This window comes from Amphimedon queenslandica, unplaced genomic scaffold (assembly GCF_000090795.2).
Source record: "Amphimedon queenslandica unplaced genomic scaffold, v1.1 AMPQUscaffold_13507, whole genome shotgun sequence".
Classification (NCBI taxonomy): domain Eukaryota; kingdom Metazoa; phylum Porifera; class Demospongiae; order Haplosclerida; family Niphatidae; genus Amphimedon; species Amphimedon queenslandica.
Genome location: NW_003546257.1, coordinates 532,858 through 547,852, shown reverse-complemented (window position 1 = coordinate 547,852; position 14,995 = coordinate 532,858). Strand labels below are relative to the sequence as shown.

The following is a 14,995-nucleotide window of genomic DNA, read 5'->3' as shown; positions in this document are numbered from 1 at the left end:
AAAAAATGGTTCAGGATGGTACTAAAAAGCACAGAAGAGACAGAGCAACAAAAAGTGAATGCCATGTGTACATATATGCATACTCGAAAGTAAGATAGGGTGAAGATGGCCTTTGGACTAGGTAAGTTGTACTGCTGTAGGTTGTCATAAAGGCCAGTCCCAGGTGTACGGAAATCAGGAATGCCTGCAGCTAAACATAGATTGGTTGAGATTGGTCACCCATTAAATTAGCTAACCTGTTGATATTCCTGCTCCTGTCATTACAATAATGCTCTTTTTGCCTATCATGGTTCATGATTATTAATAATAATTATTAGTGGAGACTCACCATTTAATTTCTGTATGTAAGTAGCAATCCCACGAAGTGACACCTCCTCAAGAACTTTATCTTGTCTACTGAAGCCAAAAATATTAGCAATAAAATCCATGGTAGCTGCACCTTCTCGAGCTAGAGGCAGCAGACAATAATAATAATAATAACAACATACGTGTAGCGATCACATGAGAGCTAGAGAGGAAGTACGCCGCGCCATCAAGGCATTTTGGCAATTCATTCGATTTTTGCTGGCAAAGTAGCTGTGTGCTATGTGTACTCACCATCACCCATTATGGTGAGTGCTGGTACAGCAAATTGCACCATGGATATTGCACAGACCTTGCAAACTAATTCAACCAATCTATGAACTTCAGAGGGGACTATCTAAATTGAGGTGTGTCTTGCATTGTGTGGTCACATTACCACCTACTTGGCAGTTTGCATCATAGTGGTCTATGCAAATACCTGTAGCTGTATTAGAGGAGATTCTACTATCTCAGTTTGCAACAAGAGTAGAATTGGAAATCTGCCTTACCTTCCTTATAAGGGAGTAACAGCTACTTAGTTTTTATCCTCAATAATTCACCTACTTAACAGAATAAACTGACTAAAACTCTTGTTGCAAGGATTATAAGCAATCTCCTGTACGACAGTGTGTATTTGGGACACTGCTTGTAATTCATTAATATAATATAATCTTAAGCGTCTCATATCTGGTACATCTACAAGTGTTTACATGTGTAAATGAGATCAACATAAAAGTGAAGCTTTGGAAAACTTACTATGCCAGCATTTCAACTATATATACTAATACTAAAACAATGTCATCAATATTTCTACTATGCATCAGCCTTATTGATGTAATGATGCCTGAGGTAACTTATACTGAATGAGGCAGATCGTAAGAATTCAATAATTGTAAAAATTGTTTACTAGAAACAACTCACATGCACCAAAGGTACACAAGTTAGCATGCCAAAAGCTGAGTTGTGTTACTCCTAAATATACGAGCATTACTATCATAGCTTTAGTAGAAGCGTCGGGCAAACAATCAGCAACAAACAGAAGCAATGGGTGATACTGTATCAACTGAATCTAAAAAGGAAGACACATCAGTGATGCTTCAAGTAGATCGAGATATTATGAGCAGAAGAGGCCAATTTGAAGCAGATGGAATAATGGCTGCAAAATTCAATGGTAAAAGGGTATCAGTTCCTCGTCCTTCTAAAATAATATGGATTGGAGTCCTGCTAGAAAAAAATGATTGGATTCACACTGGAATTGGCTTTCACAATGATATCACATTAAAATTTAACAATGGTAAAACTAAACAGTACAAATACTGTGTTATGCATGGTGTTGCAGATGACGATGAAAAGTATAGAATATATTTGAGCTTTGCTAATGATCTCACTGATATTTATGAAGACATGGCTACGGCATTTGGTACTCGCATCAATTATTCCTTTTCTCCAGTTGTTGCTGGTGACACATGGACAACAAACAGGTTTGCTGGTGATGTTATCAGAAAAATGGAAAGTTTTATTGGGCTCACATTCAAAATGGCGGCTCCTCTACATTATGGCCAGACCAACTGTGTTCATTTTTCTGTTGTCATGTTTTTATATTTTGCCGCAGAAGACGAAAGCAAATGGAAGGAAATAGTTGGAAAATTCCACAGCAATATTCGTAATAAAGATTACACATCTCTTCTGAGTAACCTTCAAAAAGAACTTCACAGGATTTGAATATTAAATGTGTGCTTTATTGCTAATGCTAAATTTGAACAAAGTCACAATTATTCTTTTTAAATATGTTTTAATAGACAGCTAACCTTTTGTATCTTGCTTTTTGATGTTTATAAATTAAAAATTTGATAACTTTTAATAATGCAGGAATCTACATACTATCACACACTCTATACAACATCAATGACACAGGAAGTAAAGGTTAGCTATAATGCCATCTTTCAAAATAATGGACAACAATTAATGTAATACATAAAACATACACAGTCATTGCTGTTTATCTTTTATGAGGTGGCTTGTCATACAGTTTTGGGTTCTTGTCCTTCAGTTGCTTGTTGTATTTCTTCTTTGCTACATGAGTCTTCTGTTTTGCTTCAGCAATCAGTGAGGACTGCTTCATACCTACATAGACATACAGAATAACAATGATAGTATCAAACATTTCCTGATGTAAACAGCTCGACATTTGACCAACTCTATAATAATAATAAATTGATCCAGCAAAAACTTCTAAATAATCTGCCAAAGACCCTAGTCACCATTACATTTTATTAGGGACAAATACATTCTTTAGAATCAATTGATTCTCCTATAATAAAAACAGGTTCTATATACATGTACTTACTTTTTCTAATGGAAGATACCATTCCTTCAGAAGGCTTTTTCTTTTGACTAGTTGTACTAGTTTTATCCTCTGTCTTGAATAAAGAGTTGTCTGTAGCAAATGGATCATTGACAATGTTGGGTATGCCCAGTCTTGTACGAACGGCAGGGACTTTAAGGACTAATATCTGCCCCATTGAGTAGAAGGAGGCTGTTATCCAGTACATGAATAAAGCCTGGAAGGAGGAGATTTTAATAATTATTATTTTAAAATGCAAAATAAATCTTGTTAGTATTATAAATTGTTGGTGACATACAGTTGGAAAGGTGGCAGTTAATGGCACCAAAGCGACAGACATTATCCTGAAGAACAACTTCATCTTCTCCATCTGAGGATTAGTGACACCTGCCTCACCTCCTAACTAATAATAACAAAAATAATAACAACAATAATAATAATAATAACCTCAATATTAGCCATGAACAATAAAGAAGAGGTTATTGGTAGTATATAGTAAGGATCAGGGAGAGTTAGATCAGTGAACCAAAACAATCCGCCATCTTTCATTGACTCTATAGGAGCTTGTGCCATTCGACGCAAAGCAATAAAGAACGAAATAAAGACTGGGAACTTAAAATAAAAAATAAATAAATTAATAATAATAACGAGAGGCTTACCTGTAGAAAAGGCATGATCATCATCTTGACAGGGTTACAGTTGTGCTTGCGATAGAGCATCAGGAGTCGTGCATTCTCCTGAGCAGCGAGTATCGTATTTCCCATCTGCTGGTATTCCTTCATCCTGGCCATTATAACATCAGTTTCAGGTCTTATCTGATTCAACCTAGCTGCATTCACTTGCAGCTTGATGACCAGTGGCAACATAAGGCTTCTTAGAATAACAGTACCAACGACGATAGAGGCCCACCAGGGGAGCCCGGTGTTCAAATGTATCCAGTCGAGACAGTTTTGAACGAGTCCCACTGGAGTATACCCACCCAGGCCTATACTGGCTAGCTCCCCTTGAGGGGGAAGAGTTCCTGCTATGTCAATGGGCGTGGTCAGAGGTTCCTCTATACTGCTGGCATCTGCTGCCCATTTTGCTCTAGCAGAAGTCTCTGTTATCCCGTCAGCGTGAGCTACTGATGATAGTACTGAGGTCGAGGCGGGATTACCACCAACTGCTTCAGAGGAGAAACGACCCGAAGACAAGTGTAATAGTCTCTGGTGTCCAGTGGCGCCGGAACCATTACAAGGGAGCCGAGGGGCTGAAGATAAAGCTATCAGAGTGCGATAAGGTCTTATTCTTCCGAGCTGATGAACTCTGTGAAGAGACAAGACGAGCATACTTCCTCACGTGTACAATATATTGGTGGTGTGCATTAATTAGAACGCAAACACAATCAAGGATTTTATGGTGAAAAACTCAAAAATTGTAAAATCACACCATAAAATTAAAATGACCAATGTTACAGTTACAGGTATAAGATAATAGACAAATGAGTCACAAAATGAATTCATTGTTTCAGCTCCTCCCTCTCTCTCTTCTAGCGAAATGATGAGGCCCCAAAGGAACTCTGTGGAAACCTTGAGCTCTCAAAAAGAGACGCCACTCCTCCAAGAGGCTTTGAGGCAGGAGCACCACCAGAAGGTACTACGGCATTGGATCCCAACAGAGAGAGTATCTTAGCTTGAAGGTCAGCCTGCTGCTGTTGCATGTCATTTGAATTAGCAGCAGGAGGAGCCATTGTATCTAAGGAAGAGAGAAAGCCTGAAAGAATAAAGTCATTAACATAACACTTAACACAAGCATTAAACCAATACAGTTATTGTACTGACCATCTCGTCTCTGAGCCATGCTTCCTGCCCCGCCTACCCTCTGCTGTTTCTGCTGCAATGATGAAATGAGTTGGCTCAATTCGGCTGGGGAGAGGTTGTGTCCAGCAGCTGCTTTAGCCATCAGTGAGGCCCCGCCCCCTCCAAGGGACTCCCCTCCTCTTGGGTTGATACCACTGCTCTGACAGTGCCTACTGTAGTCTCTGTTGATCAAACCAATCGCATCATCCAGAGGCATATTCTTGTGTTCTAGCAGTAAATTAAACCAATAAATATAATTTAAATATTTATGGACTCAAGAAGGACATTACGTAGGACAGACTTTGTATGGAAAATCATAAAGGCCTTAGGTAGAAAATTTTGTGGCCCATTTTAAGGTAAATATTGCAATTAGACACAACTTGGAGATTTCGTTATTTAACGAATATAACTTAATGATAACTTAATGATGTCCTTTCTTTTTTGATATAGTTTTGTTAAGATTTGAAAAACTTTGGGCTTCAAAAAATTCAAGCTATAAACAAAAAAAGTTTTGTTCACATTACAAATATAATGAAAAGTTTAATGCTGCCAAAAAAGTGTGAAATTATAATTAAAAGTGGTAAATCACCATCACTCCTTCCCACTGCTGAAAAGTGCACAAAAAAGTGCACAGGCGGAGTTAAAAAAAAAAATGAAAAATGGACCCTGTCATTTGTAAAAACCTTGTGGATTCCTCCCGTGTAGAATAGTAAGAGTGACAGAGCGATGAGCCTCATGTTGACTCGTTATGATGACAGTATACATTAGACCACGTCTTGCAGCGTTCTCCAGTGCCTCGGCCAGTGATACTGTGGGACTCAGGTGAAGGGGTTCCACTGAGAGACCAAGAGACTCAATACGCTCACGGACAAGTTGAGCGTATTCCCTACAAGTGAGGCACACACCAAACTTGTTAAAAATGATTAAAGACTTTTAACAAAAAATAGAATGGAATTTTTGTGAAAAAAAAAACATAAAATAAAGGCCTCTAAAAGATATTCTTTACAAAGATATGCATTCATCTTTCCATGAGAAAAATTCAGTTAAAAAAAAAGGCACAATAGCTAGCTATAATACATTCTTGTAGTGCAGTAAAAATGTTATTTGAAAAAGTAAAATTTTCATAATGATGTCGTTGCTATATTGTAATTATAAAACAATGCACTATAATCACGTAACATACATGTACATATTCGCAAAGCATGTAATTGGTAAAAGATTTCATGAGATCAGCGAAAGAAAAGGAGACGTTGAGGCTAGATATACACATGCACTTACTTCTGATGAGTATTAACTATTATAATCTGAGCCTCAGGGACACTCTTATCACCAGAGGGAGGAGCAAAAGATGGCTTTGTGTCTTCACCACGACGCGGCGGAAGCCCTTCTCTGTGAGGGAGGTCCCTCTCTCTAAAAGGAGGAACCTCTCTTTCCCTCAGAGGAGGAGGAGGAGGGAGCAACGCTCGCTCTCTTGGTGGCAGGTCTCTCTTAGGAGGGAGGTCCCTTTCCCTTGGAGGAAGGTCTCTCTCTCTGAAAGGAGGAGGAGGATAGTCCCACGGCTCATCATACATGTACCTAATGAAGAGAGCAAACTTTTAAAGTCCGTCCAAAATCTGGTCAAAGAGCCTGTACTATAGTACAGGGTATTTCGCCAAAAATGGCTAAGAGAAAATTCTTCATTTTTATAATGTTTCCTGATACACATACATGTTCTTATGCTGTGTAGAAAGTTTGAGCTGATTCCAATCAAATTTGGATTTTTTTACAAATTTTTAAAGTTGCTCCAAAATCGGGTCAAAGTCCCTGTACTATAGTACAGGGATTTTGGCCAAATTTCACCAAAAATGACTAGGAGAGAATTCTCCATTTTTATAATTTTTCCTGATACATATACATGTTCTTATGTTGCATATAAAGTTTGAGCTCATTCCAATCAAATTTGGATTTTTTATGAATTTTAAAAATTACTCAAAAAGCCATATGCCCATATAAGGCTTGCCAAATTCAAGAAGCATGCTTCACTGGGAAATATAAGAGGGACAGGGTCATAATGAGGACATTATGTAATGTCTAACCTATCTCTTCTCTTCCTCGGAGGGAGAGGGTAATCTCCTGACATAAAAGGAGGAGGGGGAGGAGAGAGATAGTCTCGCCTCATAGAAGGAAGGAACCGATCGTACATATCTCTTGGAGGAGGGTAAGGATCATAAGGATCATCAATATATGGATCCATGTAAGGGTCCCTGTATAAGAAAAGGACACAAAATGATAGCACATGCATACTATATGTCAGCTACAGATGTGTATAACATCAAGATGGGTAAGAGATGCTTAATATTAATCAAAAATTTAATTTTTCTGAAGCACAAATTTAACAAATCCCAAGGGAATTTTGACTAATGTAGTCATAAATTTTGCAATATGTCAACTCAATTTAATAACATCATCTCACAGTCTACCTGTACGGGTCAAGAAGAGGTCCCCTCATTCTAGAGGGCGGGGAGTACCGGTTGTAACGTCCCATCAGGTCATCATCACGAGACCTACGCTCACGTCTTGAGCGGGAGGACCGAGGGGAGCGGGACCGACCTCGTTTCTTTAAAGCACTCTTTTCTTCAGGCTTCCGTCTCTCTGTGGCTATGCATATATCTATAACATAATTAGAGTATTCTTAATTAATATAATTAGTAGGGTCGTACCCATTTTCACTCCATGAAGCTCTTGCTTATTCTCTTCATTCACTGCCTTCCTTGCTATATCCCTAGTCTCAAACTGGACGAACCCATAGCTCTTGTGTAACGAGACCCCAAGGATTTTACCATACTTCGAAAACCGGTTCTCAATACTTTTACGAGTAACCTACCAATATTTATTATACATTATCATTACTATTATTAACCCCAGTACAGGCATCTTTACTTTATTGGTCTTCAGATTTCCAATAAATATACGTGACTGCATCATCTCGGGGTCATCAGAGGACGTGTTCGTCCCGTCTCTGTCATAAATCTTAGATCTGTCGGCACCACTCGAGGTGCTGATCTCCATTTTAAAGTGATACACGTGAGCTCTGGAACAGTGGAATTTTAGAATGAGCATGCGCAGTAAGAGCATTTATTAATTAATTGACCATTAAATAATTAATTATTAACAAATTTTTATCAACTGAAAGCACTTTTAGTTCTTGCTCCCTGTTTCTCCTTGTACACTTCATCAATTATAGTTTTCTATCACATGACACAGTAAAACAATACAATTATTTCAATTAATACCTTTAAAGAGTTCCACTGCTTGTTCATTTGCTTCTCTGCATACATTTTCTGCAGGATCTCCTAAAAATAATAACAAAGACTCGTCAATTGCATTCACTAACTGTTTAAAAGTATCATTTATCAAAATGCACTTACCTCTGATGGAAGATTAATAGAGTATCGCTGCTCAGAAGTCAGTAATTCTTGCATTGCTAAAGCTATAAAGCATTTAGTAGATTTAAATGGCAGTATCATCATAAAATTGACTAACCTCTGATGCATTGGACTGTTATCTGTCCAACATGCAATGGAGCAACTGATATGACAGTATAAGGTGATATCTCACAGCCTTCAATGACTAATTCCCCAATGCATGCACCCTCTCCAATCTCACCAATACAAACCTATCATGATGACATACTTTCCTTGCATTAATCATTCTTTTCCTTATACTTTTTCCAATGCCAAACATGTTGTGCTTTTTGTTACTTTACACCTTCCTTCTTTAATGACGCTCAAATGCACAATTGGCTCGCCTTCTATTAAGACCTCTGTATACAATTGCAAGTGTGAATGTGTTAAATTTAATCATGATTCCTGCTATGAAGTCTAACTTGTTTTTGCTGGAATTTCCTTCCACTGAATATTCATAGCAAGTTTTTGGCGAATGTGCAGTGGAAAGGTTTTCAGAAGTGGACTAGTCTCAATAAATTGAAGATGTACATGCAGCTGTCTTTCTTTTATCATCTAAAAAGCACAATGAATCAAAAAACAGTAAAATGGTTATCATCTTACTTCTTTTGCTCGAGTTAGGTCATTTAATGTCACCCTTAAAACAATGGAGTTCTTTTCTCCAACATAAGTTGGATAGCTATAAGATTAAATTAAATTAAGATAAGTAATATTTACTTGTTCATTATGCTATTGATACCTTAGTTTTGGTGGATAAGCCATCTCTTTCATTTCACCAAAGACTTCTCCAATGCGTAGCTATATCATAATACAAGTATACATTCATTTATTGCTACATTTTTGTAACTAACTATGTTTGTCGTATATTCTCCAGTGTTGGAGTCTTTTAGTGTTTCTTGTACACGTCCTTTCAAAATAATGTACAGCCCTCCTTCTCTGGGCACTAGAAATTTGAATGCAAAGAATCAATACATGTAATGTTAACACAGTAAATCTATGGGCTATGCATGCATTGTGAAATAAGTATAGGATGCAGTTCTTTCATACATGAAATTCCTTTTCTTTCAGTGATTCTTTCTGCACTAATCCAAGTTGCAATCTTTTCCCTTACTAAGGGGTCCAGACTTTGCGGCAAAAGTTTGGGGAAATGCAACAGAAGTGAGGAAAGTCTCTTGACTTGTTCTTCATCTCTGAAAGGAGGACTATAAAAATGGAATGTCATGCATAATAATTGGATGCATCAAAAGTTTTAAACTGACTATTTTAGTCCTACATTTGCCATTCCTCTTAATCTATTTCTCAATATTAATTCTTGGATTTGATCCGCTCTTCTCCAACCATATGCTGATACTGAACGAGGTCTTTCTACTTGTGGCAGTTTGTTGTTAGCAGCTAAAAGAGTGATACTTTAGTTTATGTCTTATTTGTACTGAGTATAACAGTTACTTGAAAGTCTACTGCTATATAAAGTGCTTGATCTTTTCCTTGGTTCTTTATGTTCAGAGGATACAAAAAGGAGAGGATACTCTTTCATGAAGTCCTCATGTTTCAAAGGATTACTATTGTTTTGCAATGAAACAGAATGGATTAGTTTAATGCAAGATTTGATCACCTTTCACTCTTTGCTCTTAAGCACAACTCCTGCAGTTTCTCGTAGTTAATAGGAGACTGTACCTTCTCTGAAGTAAGACCATAATGATGATTTATGATCAAATAAAACTCACTTTTTGTTGGGTTTGTTGACATTATTTTTAGCACTTTTGCAAACCGAGCCCCACCCAGAAAATAACCACGCCTACTTTTTTAAACATGGCGGACAATAAGGAAAGGCAAGCAAATGATTTGGAAGAAGAGAACGAGAAAGAAGCCAAAGTATGCAAATTAAAATTAGCCTAAATTATCAATTATTTATAAAGGCTTTGGTTGAGGACTTGTACCAGTTCAATCGCTGCTATTTTCAAACTCATGAGATAGAAGATGCCACCAAAAAGGATTCTGATGTCAAAAATAAAATGGAGGAAACACTCAAGCTGCTATCACTTAAAGAAGGTAACGAGCCTTTTTGAGATATTTTTCTCAATTATTAATTAGTCACTAAAAACCACACCCATTGCTATACGATTTCTTTTATGCATCATATAATTGTTAGGTAAAATACCACGCCCACTTTATCAGTATTTGCGTGGTAAAGCGTTGAATGTTCTTCCCTCGCATTCAAAAGAGGCCGAGGTTTTGCTGTCGCAGGCGGTAAAACAGAACCCACTCCTGGTTGATGGTTGGAATGCTCTAGGAGAGAGCTATTGGAAGATTGGTAATGTATCTCAGGCCCACCATTGCTTCAGCGGAGCACTGAATCATGTATGTACATGTACATGTAGGTAGATAAGTTTCTCCCATTTTTATTGTTTTCCTGATACATATACACGTTCTTATGTTGTATAGCAAGTTTGAGCTGATTCTGATCAAGATTGAATTTTTTACGAGTTTTTTAAAGTTGCTCCAAAATTGGGCAAAAGTCCCTGTACTATAGTACAGGGACTTTGGCGAAATTTCGCCAAAAATGTCTAGGAGAGAATTCTCTATTTTTATTACATTTTCTGATGCATATACATGTTCTTATATTGTGTAGCCAGTTTGAGCTGATTCCAATCAAATTTGGATTTTTTATAAATTTTTAAAGTTACTCCAAAATCGGGTCAAAGTCCCTGTACTATAGTACAGGAATTTTGGCCAAATTTCGCCAAAAATGAAAAGGAGAGAATTCCCCATTTTTATAATGTTTCCTGATACATATACATGTTCTTATCTTGTGTAGAAAGTTTGAGCTGATTCTGATCAAGTTTGGATTTTGTATGAATTTTTAAAGTTACTGAAGACTCTGTACTATAATAGAGCTGATTTAAACGAAAACTTTTATAAATCTGTCTCGTTTATATACTTTCCTCTGTAATGAATATTTATTTAAATAATAGGAACTTAATAAAGAATCTCTTAGGAACCTCTCCATGGTGCTGCGCCAGCTTGGAAATGGTCAGTACACCTCAGGATATTCCAGTATTTTACTTGAGAGAATTCCTTTGTAGATGAAAAGGAGAAAAAGAAGAACATAGCCGAGAGTTTGGAGAAAGCTAAGCAAGCTGTTTCTGTTGATGTTAAAGATGGGATATCATGGAGTATGCCATCTTGTTCATTTCTCATTTCTCTCTTTCTCTCAGTGATTTTAGGAAATGCGTACCTAGCAATGTTCTTCTCAGTTTCTGCTGACCCAAAGATGCTACAACAAGCTACCTCAGCTTATTCCCAAGCAGTAGGTGTCGTAGGGGCGGGGCAAGACTATACGTGTCACTGCTTCTATTTTATGCATTTCTTCTCTTTTTTATATTTCCCATAAGGAGAAGGATCCTATTGCTTTAAATAATCCAGACTTACATTTCAACATGGCTACTGTTAGTATATGCATTTTATTAATGTTATACTAATTCTGAATTTATATGTATAGTTACAGTTGTATGAGGAGAAGTATAATGACGGACTTTATCACTTGCAGCAATCTGAAAGATTTGACCCAGGCTGGCCTACACCGCATCAAAAGCTGGCCTCTCTCAAGCGCTTCCTTCAAAACTTTAATCGTTTGATTGCGACCAAAGGAAAACTGAAGCCAAAGAGACTGGCCCAGCTGCAGCAGAATGTAGCAGCTGCCATTAACAAGGAGAACAAGGTCTGTAGCATTAGAGAACTGAGGGAAGGAAAAGAGAGTGAGACTGAAGACGGTGGAGTATTGATAGCAGCTGTGGCTAGTTCTTTCACTACTGATGAAAGAGTACCAATGTAAGTTACACACAGCTGCACATTAATCTTTTAAAATACTGTATACTACCATTGTGTTTCTCTCACTCTCTCCATTCAGTGCTTGTGTTATCATTGATTCTGCTGGTGACAGTATTGGTCTGACATTATACAACTTGATACATAACTATCAGTTCGCGGTCGGTGACATATTAACAATTCCAAAACCAACTCTTTCCCACATTAGTATTCCTGAACTGGTAAGGTCACACACACATCACAAATGATAACTCTGGAGCCTGATTCATTTAGCAAAATCTAAATATACTTATTTTTATATTTGTATTACAAGTTTTGTTTATTTTTATGTTTTGCTTTGTAGGAAGTTGAGTACGACAGCATAAGATGTGTCAATCCTCAGACACTAATGGTCAACTCTAACAAGATATCGTCTGATAAACTGAGCAGTTCCGTGGTTCAGGTTACTGCTTTCTCTTAAAACCCTCTCCACTTAATTGAGTGATTTTAAAATTTATGTGGACTGTATGCAGTTATTATTATAATCATATGATGATGATGTTAAACTGATGTTTGTGATTAAAGTTTAGTTTCGTTTCCTTTTCCTTGAGTTGCTGGTAAGAGAAGAGGCCATGATGATCTTATTGTGTCCTCTCTCGTACTGAATCTGTTTCGTAAGAGCCTAGACACAAAGCAATAATAATGAAACATACACACAAAGATTATAGATACAACATAATTAACAAGTTAATCGTGCAGCTGTTACATTTCTCAAGTACTGCACTCACTTCTTGTCCGAGAGAGAAGAGATATTTCTCCAATTCATCCAATTGGTTTGTCATGTTAGTCGTATTGGCACAATAATAATTGTGGGAGGAGTCCATGATCACTCGTAGACGTCTAACAAATGTCTATGGCATAAATTAACAATCAATATTGTAGAGTTGCACTAGTTAACATGATAATGGTGTATAATGATGGTAATATACTTCTATTAAGGTTTTTGCAAGACGTTCCTTTTCCTCTTCATCCTTGTCCCTGTCCTTGTCCAGTTTAAACTGCAATAATGACAGACCGACTGAGTAGAAATAAGGACCGTTCCTATGAAGGTCTATCACAGTAGGATCAGCAGAGAGTGCTGTCCTCATAGACTCCTTGTAAGCCTTGGGGAACGTTATGGATATCATCTAGAAATGATTTGCAATACACCTTTACTTTAAATGAGGACATTATGCACCTCTTTTCTATTGAGGGATTTTGCAAGCCAGAGTGGGAGGTCCAGTTTTGTCTTAGATAGCAAGTGGGCCTCTCTTGTATGAGGACAAATGTGGCCCAGCCTCTGGAAGGAGATATTCTCTTCTACCATGGACGGGATCCTTTCTTTGCTGGAGATAAAGTCATCTAGTGACCAGTAGTCTTCTCCTGTCCCGGCTGGGAGAGAGGGAGAAGGTTTAGTGAAGCTTAAAGTTTGACTAGAAGTTCCAGACATTTTGTAAGACCCGCCTCAAATAAAGGTGGAAAATGGCTGCTGCTTACCTCCCAATAAAGGAGAAAATATGGAATGAATTGGAAGAGGAATTAGAGCTAAAAGAGGCATGTTTTTAAAATAAAATAAAGTAAAAATATATCTAGCTGTAGAATTATTTTAGTATTATAATCCTGTGCTTTCCTATTTATGCAAAAAATATATTAAATGGTGGATTATTTCTCTGTAGAGTACCTGTGGTGATCCACAAGGCTATGTTGAATCCTTTCTTAAAAGATACGCTGACGATGAATCGACTATGATATACCAATCAGTTGTAATGGAGCCAGCAAGGAAACCTGCAAAACTTAGTAAAGGGAGTTCGGGTAAAATCAAACCACTTACCTCAAGAGAAAAGAAACAATTAGGACTAAAGACACTAGAGCAGAAGTGAGCTGTAGTGTATGATACCTGCTCCCTTTTCATCTTCTTATTAGATATTCTTTATACAAGCCATTGAATGAACTGTGGAAAAGTTACATGCTGGACTTGTTAAAACCACATCCTAAAAGGTGAAATAATTATATTTAATAGCAAAGAGAAGGTGTCAATTCTTGAAAGACTCATGAATACTTCGATTTATGCTGTTGCTTTTCCTGCATACTATAGTATCTTTTGATTTTTACTTATTTTTATCTCTTTATTATAGTAACTGCAAGCAACTGTCTCTTAAGGTCCTCAAGGCTGACTATCATGGATGTTATTTGAAAGGTAAATGAGTAAAATGATGTCTAATAGTCACACAGTGTTATTGTATTGTAGTGGTAGGATCAAGATGTCAGGGTCATATTGGAATTGAAGGCATTGTAATACAAGAAACACAGAACACATTCAAACTAATTAATGACAAAGACAAGATGCCAAGTATGTTCTTCACTGATAATAGTTCATTATGAGCTGATTTGAAAGAGAATTTGATTTTTGCTTTTTGCTGCTAGTAAAGTAGCAATAATTTTATTTTATTTTGTAGCAATTCCAAAGGCGCACAGTGTGTTCCAGTTCAAAGTAAAGGATCATCAGTTCACCTTATATGGTAATCAGCTCAGATATAGGGCTAGTGATAGATCATCAAAAAAGTACAAAGACAAGTTTTTTCATGAACTATTTTAGTCAAAATAAACCAATACAGTTATTATTATTATAAGCACAAAATAATGGAAACACAAACAAAGAAAAAAAATGAACCAACAAAGCCAAAGGGTGGGAGGAAAGAGATGGAGGAAGAACAAAAAAATGACAAGAAAACTGAAGGAAAAAGAGAGAAAGGGAAGAAAAAAGAGGGAGGTAATAATAATAATTATTAAGTTTATTTATTATAAACTGAATCTAGTACTAATGCTTGTGAAATTGCTATAATGTATATATTATTATTATTACGTGTGAAATTATAACTATTACAAGTCTATCCAGACACAAAGCTAATACTTTACTGCTTCTCTGTTTTCCTCAATAAGTGGAGGCAAAGACTCATAATGCTCATCCTTTGTCTGAAAGTTAAAACATTTCTTTCTCAGTAGTTTCCTTATGGAGTGATTTCGACTAAGACCAATGTATACATGATAGCCTAATATGATGCAACACAACACTCCTCCACAACTAACTGATATGCTGGCTACAATTTCAACGACACTCAAGCTACTGGCTGACAAGGAGACTATCAGGTTTCCCAAGAGAATGATACCAAACAATATTTCTAATC

General features: G+C 37.0%; 7 protein-coding genes across 8 annotated transcripts in view; 2 read left to right on the top strand and 5 right to left on the bottom strand.

Moving 5' to 3' along the window:
- Positions 1–453, bottom strand: part of LOC100641113 (uncharacterized) — a 4,235-nt gene extending 3,782 nt beyond the window's left edge. Inside the window, 3 exon segments of the mRNA XM_020008767.1 lie at positions 1–190; positions 237–281; positions 329–453. The exon segment at positions 1–190 is cut by the window's left edge and continues 170 nt beyond it. Of these exon segments, the coding sequence (XP_019864326.1) occupies positions 1–190; positions 237–281; positions 329–428 (335 nt within the window). The 5' untranslated portion in view covers positions 429–453.
- Positions 454–2,260: 1,807 nt separating this feature from the next.
- Positions 2,261–4,058, bottom strand: LOC100640986 (mitochondrial inner membrane protein OXA1L-like). Its single transcript, XM_003383825.2, has 5 exons — positions 3,346–4,058; positions 3,134–3,298; positions 2,985–3,089; positions 2,690–2,903; positions 2,261–2,466 (listed from the first exon to the last, which is right to left on the bottom strand). The coding sequence occupies exons 1-5, from the start codon at positions 4,012–4,014 to the stop codon at positions 2,342–2,344; spliced, it is 1,278 nt and encodes a 425-aa protein (XP_003383873.1). The 5' UTR covers positions 4,015–4,058; the 3' UTR covers positions 2,261–2,341.
- Positions 4,059–4,136: 78 nt separating this feature from the next.
- LOC100640864 (nuclear receptor coactivator 5-like) lies at positions 4,137–7,615 on the bottom strand. The gene is made up of 8 exons (XM_020008768.1): positions 7,444–7,615; positions 7,224–7,383; positions 6,984–7,173; positions 6,600–6,767; positions 5,803–6,099; positions 5,208–5,410; positions 4,507–4,752; positions 4,137–4,420 (listed from the first exon to the last, which is right to left on the bottom strand). Exons 1-8 carry the CDS (start codon positions 7,570–7,572, stop codon positions 4,215–4,217), a joined length of 1,599 nt encoding a protein of 532 aa, XP_019864327.1. The 5' UTR covers positions 7,573–7,615; the 3' UTR covers positions 4,137–4,214.
- Positions 7,616–7,649: 34 nt separating this feature from the next.
- On the bottom strand, positions 7,650–9,760 carry LOC100632146 (uncharacterized). 2 transcript variants are annotated; one of them, XM_020008770.1, is made up of 14 exons: positions 9,692–9,760; positions 9,580–9,646; positions 9,414–9,526; positions 9,227–9,359; positions 9,015–9,169; positions 8,819–8,910; positions 8,707–8,765; positions 8,571–8,646; positions 8,390–8,522; positions 8,229–8,326; positions 8,047–8,179; positions 7,932–7,993; positions 7,797–7,856; positions 7,650–7,751 (listed from the first exon to the last, which is right to left on the bottom strand). In XM_020008770.1, exons 1-14 carry the CDS (start codon positions 9,711–9,713, stop codon positions 7,686–7,688), a joined length of 1,269 nt encoding a protein of 422 aa, XP_019864329.1. In that variant the 5' UTR covers positions 9,714–9,760; the 3' UTR covers positions 7,650–7,685. The 2 variants fall into 2 exon arrangements, with proteins under 2 accessions (XP_019864329.1, XP_019864330.1); XM_020008771.1 differs by lacking the exons at positions 9,580–9,646; positions 9,692–9,760 and having other exon boundaries at positions 9,227–9,373; positions 9,414–9,502.
- LOC100631895 (tetratricopeptide repeat protein 5-like) lies at positions 9,745–12,381 on the top strand. The gene is made up of 10 exons (XM_011411611.2): positions 9,745–9,839; positions 9,884–10,016; positions 10,117–10,325; positions 10,940–10,997; positions 11,051–11,140; positions 11,183–11,274; positions 11,360–11,413; positions 11,467–11,795; positions 11,875–12,013; positions 12,136–12,381. Exons 1-10 carry the CDS (start codon positions 9,777–9,779, stop codon positions 12,250–12,252), a joined length of 1,284 nt encoding a protein of 427 aa, XP_011409913.1. The 5' UTR covers positions 9,745–9,776; the 3' UTR covers positions 12,253–12,381.
- LOC100632021 (DNA replication complex GINS protein PSF3-like) lies at positions 12,290–13,271 on the bottom strand. The gene is made up of 4 exons (XM_003383755.2): positions 13,009–13,271; positions 12,761–12,958; positions 12,560–12,682; positions 12,290–12,453 (listed from the first exon to the last, which is right to left on the bottom strand). Exons 1-4 carry the CDS (start codon positions 13,258–13,260, stop codon positions 12,358–12,360), a joined length of 669 nt encoding a protein of 222 aa, XP_003383803.1. The 5' UTR covers positions 13,261–13,271; the 3' UTR covers positions 12,290–12,357.
- A 5-nt stretch (positions 13,272–13,276) lies between these two features.
- LOC100631770 (ribonuclease P protein subunit p29-like) lies at positions 13,277–14,476 on the top strand. Its single transcript, XM_003383753.3, has 6 exons — positions 13,277–13,364; positions 13,487–13,686; positions 13,734–13,808; positions 13,946–14,007; positions 14,059–14,160; positions 14,267–14,476. The coding sequence occupies exons 1-6, from the start codon at positions 13,293–13,295 to the stop codon at positions 14,404–14,406; spliced, it is 651 nt and encodes a 216-aa protein (XP_003383801.2). The 5' UTR covers positions 13,277–13,292; the 3' UTR covers positions 14,407–14,476.
- Positions 14,477–14,995: the final 519 nt, after the last annotated feature.

Excerpts from the sequence above, each read along its gene's own strand:
- LOC100640986 (XM_003383825.2), bottom strand. The coding sequence starts at position 4,014 with ATGCTCGTCTTGTCTCTTCACAGAGTTCATCAGCTCGGAAGAATAAGA. Across the intron at positions 3,299-3,345 it reads TGATCATGCCTTTTCTACAG|TTCCCAGTCTTTATTTCGTT; the intron begins GTAAGCCTCTCG and ends TTTTATTTTAAG. Across the intron at positions 3,090-3,133 it reads TGTTCATGGCTAATATTGAG|TTAGGAGGTGAGGCAGGTGT; the intron begins GTTATTATTATT and ends TGTTATTATTAG.
- LOC100640864 (XM_020008768.1), bottom strand. The coding sequence starts at position 7,572 with ATGGAGATCAGCACCTCGAGTGGTGCCGACAGATCTAAGATTTATGAC. Across the intron at positions 6,100-6,599 it reads CCGAGGAAGAGAAGAGATAG|GTACATGTATGATGAGCCGT; the intron begins GTTAGACATTAC and ends TCTCTTCATTAG. Across the intron at positions 4,753-5,207 it reads ACACGGGAGGAATCCACAAG|AACACAAGAATATGCCTCTG; the intron begins GTTTTTACAAAT and ends ATTTACTGCTAG.
- LOC100632146 (XM_020008770.1), bottom strand. The coding sequence starts at position 9,713 with ATGTCAACAAACCCAACAAAAA. Across the intron at positions 8,911-9,014 it reads TGAAAGAAAAGGAATTTCAT|TGCCCAGAGAAGGAGGGCTG; the intron begins GTATGAAAGAAC and ends TCAAATTTCTAG. Across the intron at positions 8,180-8,228 it reads CATGTTTGGCATTGGAAAAA|GTTTGTATTGGTGAGATTGG; the intron begins GTATAAGGAAAA and ends TCATCATGATAG.
- LOC100631895 (XM_011411611.2), top strand. The coding sequence starts at position 9,777 with ATGGCGGACAATAAGGAAAGGCAAGCAAATGATTTGGAAGAAGAGAAC. Across the intron at positions 9,840-9,883 it reads AGAACGAGAAAGAAGCCAAA|GCTTTGGTTGAGGACTTGTA; the intron begins GTATGCAAATTA and ends TTATTTATAAAG. Across the intron at positions 10,326-10,939 it reads TCAGCGGAGCACTGAATCAT|GAACTTAATAAAGAATCTCT; the intron begins GTATGTACATGT and ends TTTAAATAATAG.
- LOC100632021 (XM_003383755.2), bottom strand. The coding sequence starts at position 13,260 with ATGTCTGGAACTTCTAGTCAAACTTTAAGCTTCACTAAACCTTCTCCC. Across the intron at positions 12,683-12,760 it reads TTGCAAAAACCTTAATAGAA|ACATTTGTTAGACGTCTACG; the intron begins GTATATTACCAT and ends TTTATGCCATAG. Across the intron at positions 12,454-12,559 it reads TCTTCTCTCTCGGACAAGAA|GCTCTTACGAAACAGATTCA; the intron begins GTGAGTGCAGTA and ends CTTTGTGTCTAG.
- LOC100631770 (XM_003383753.3), top strand. The coding sequence starts at position 13,293 with ATGGCTGCTGCTTACCTCCCAATAAAGGAGAAAATATGGAATGAATTG. Across the intron at positions 13,809-13,945 it reads TTAAAACCACATCCTAAAAG|TAACTGCAAGCAACTGTCTC; the intron begins GTGAAATAATTA and ends TCTTTATTATAG. Across the intron at positions 14,008-14,058 it reads TCATGGATGTTATTTGAAAG|TGGTAGGATCAAGATGTCAG; the intron begins GTAAATGAGTAA and ends ATTGTATTGTAG.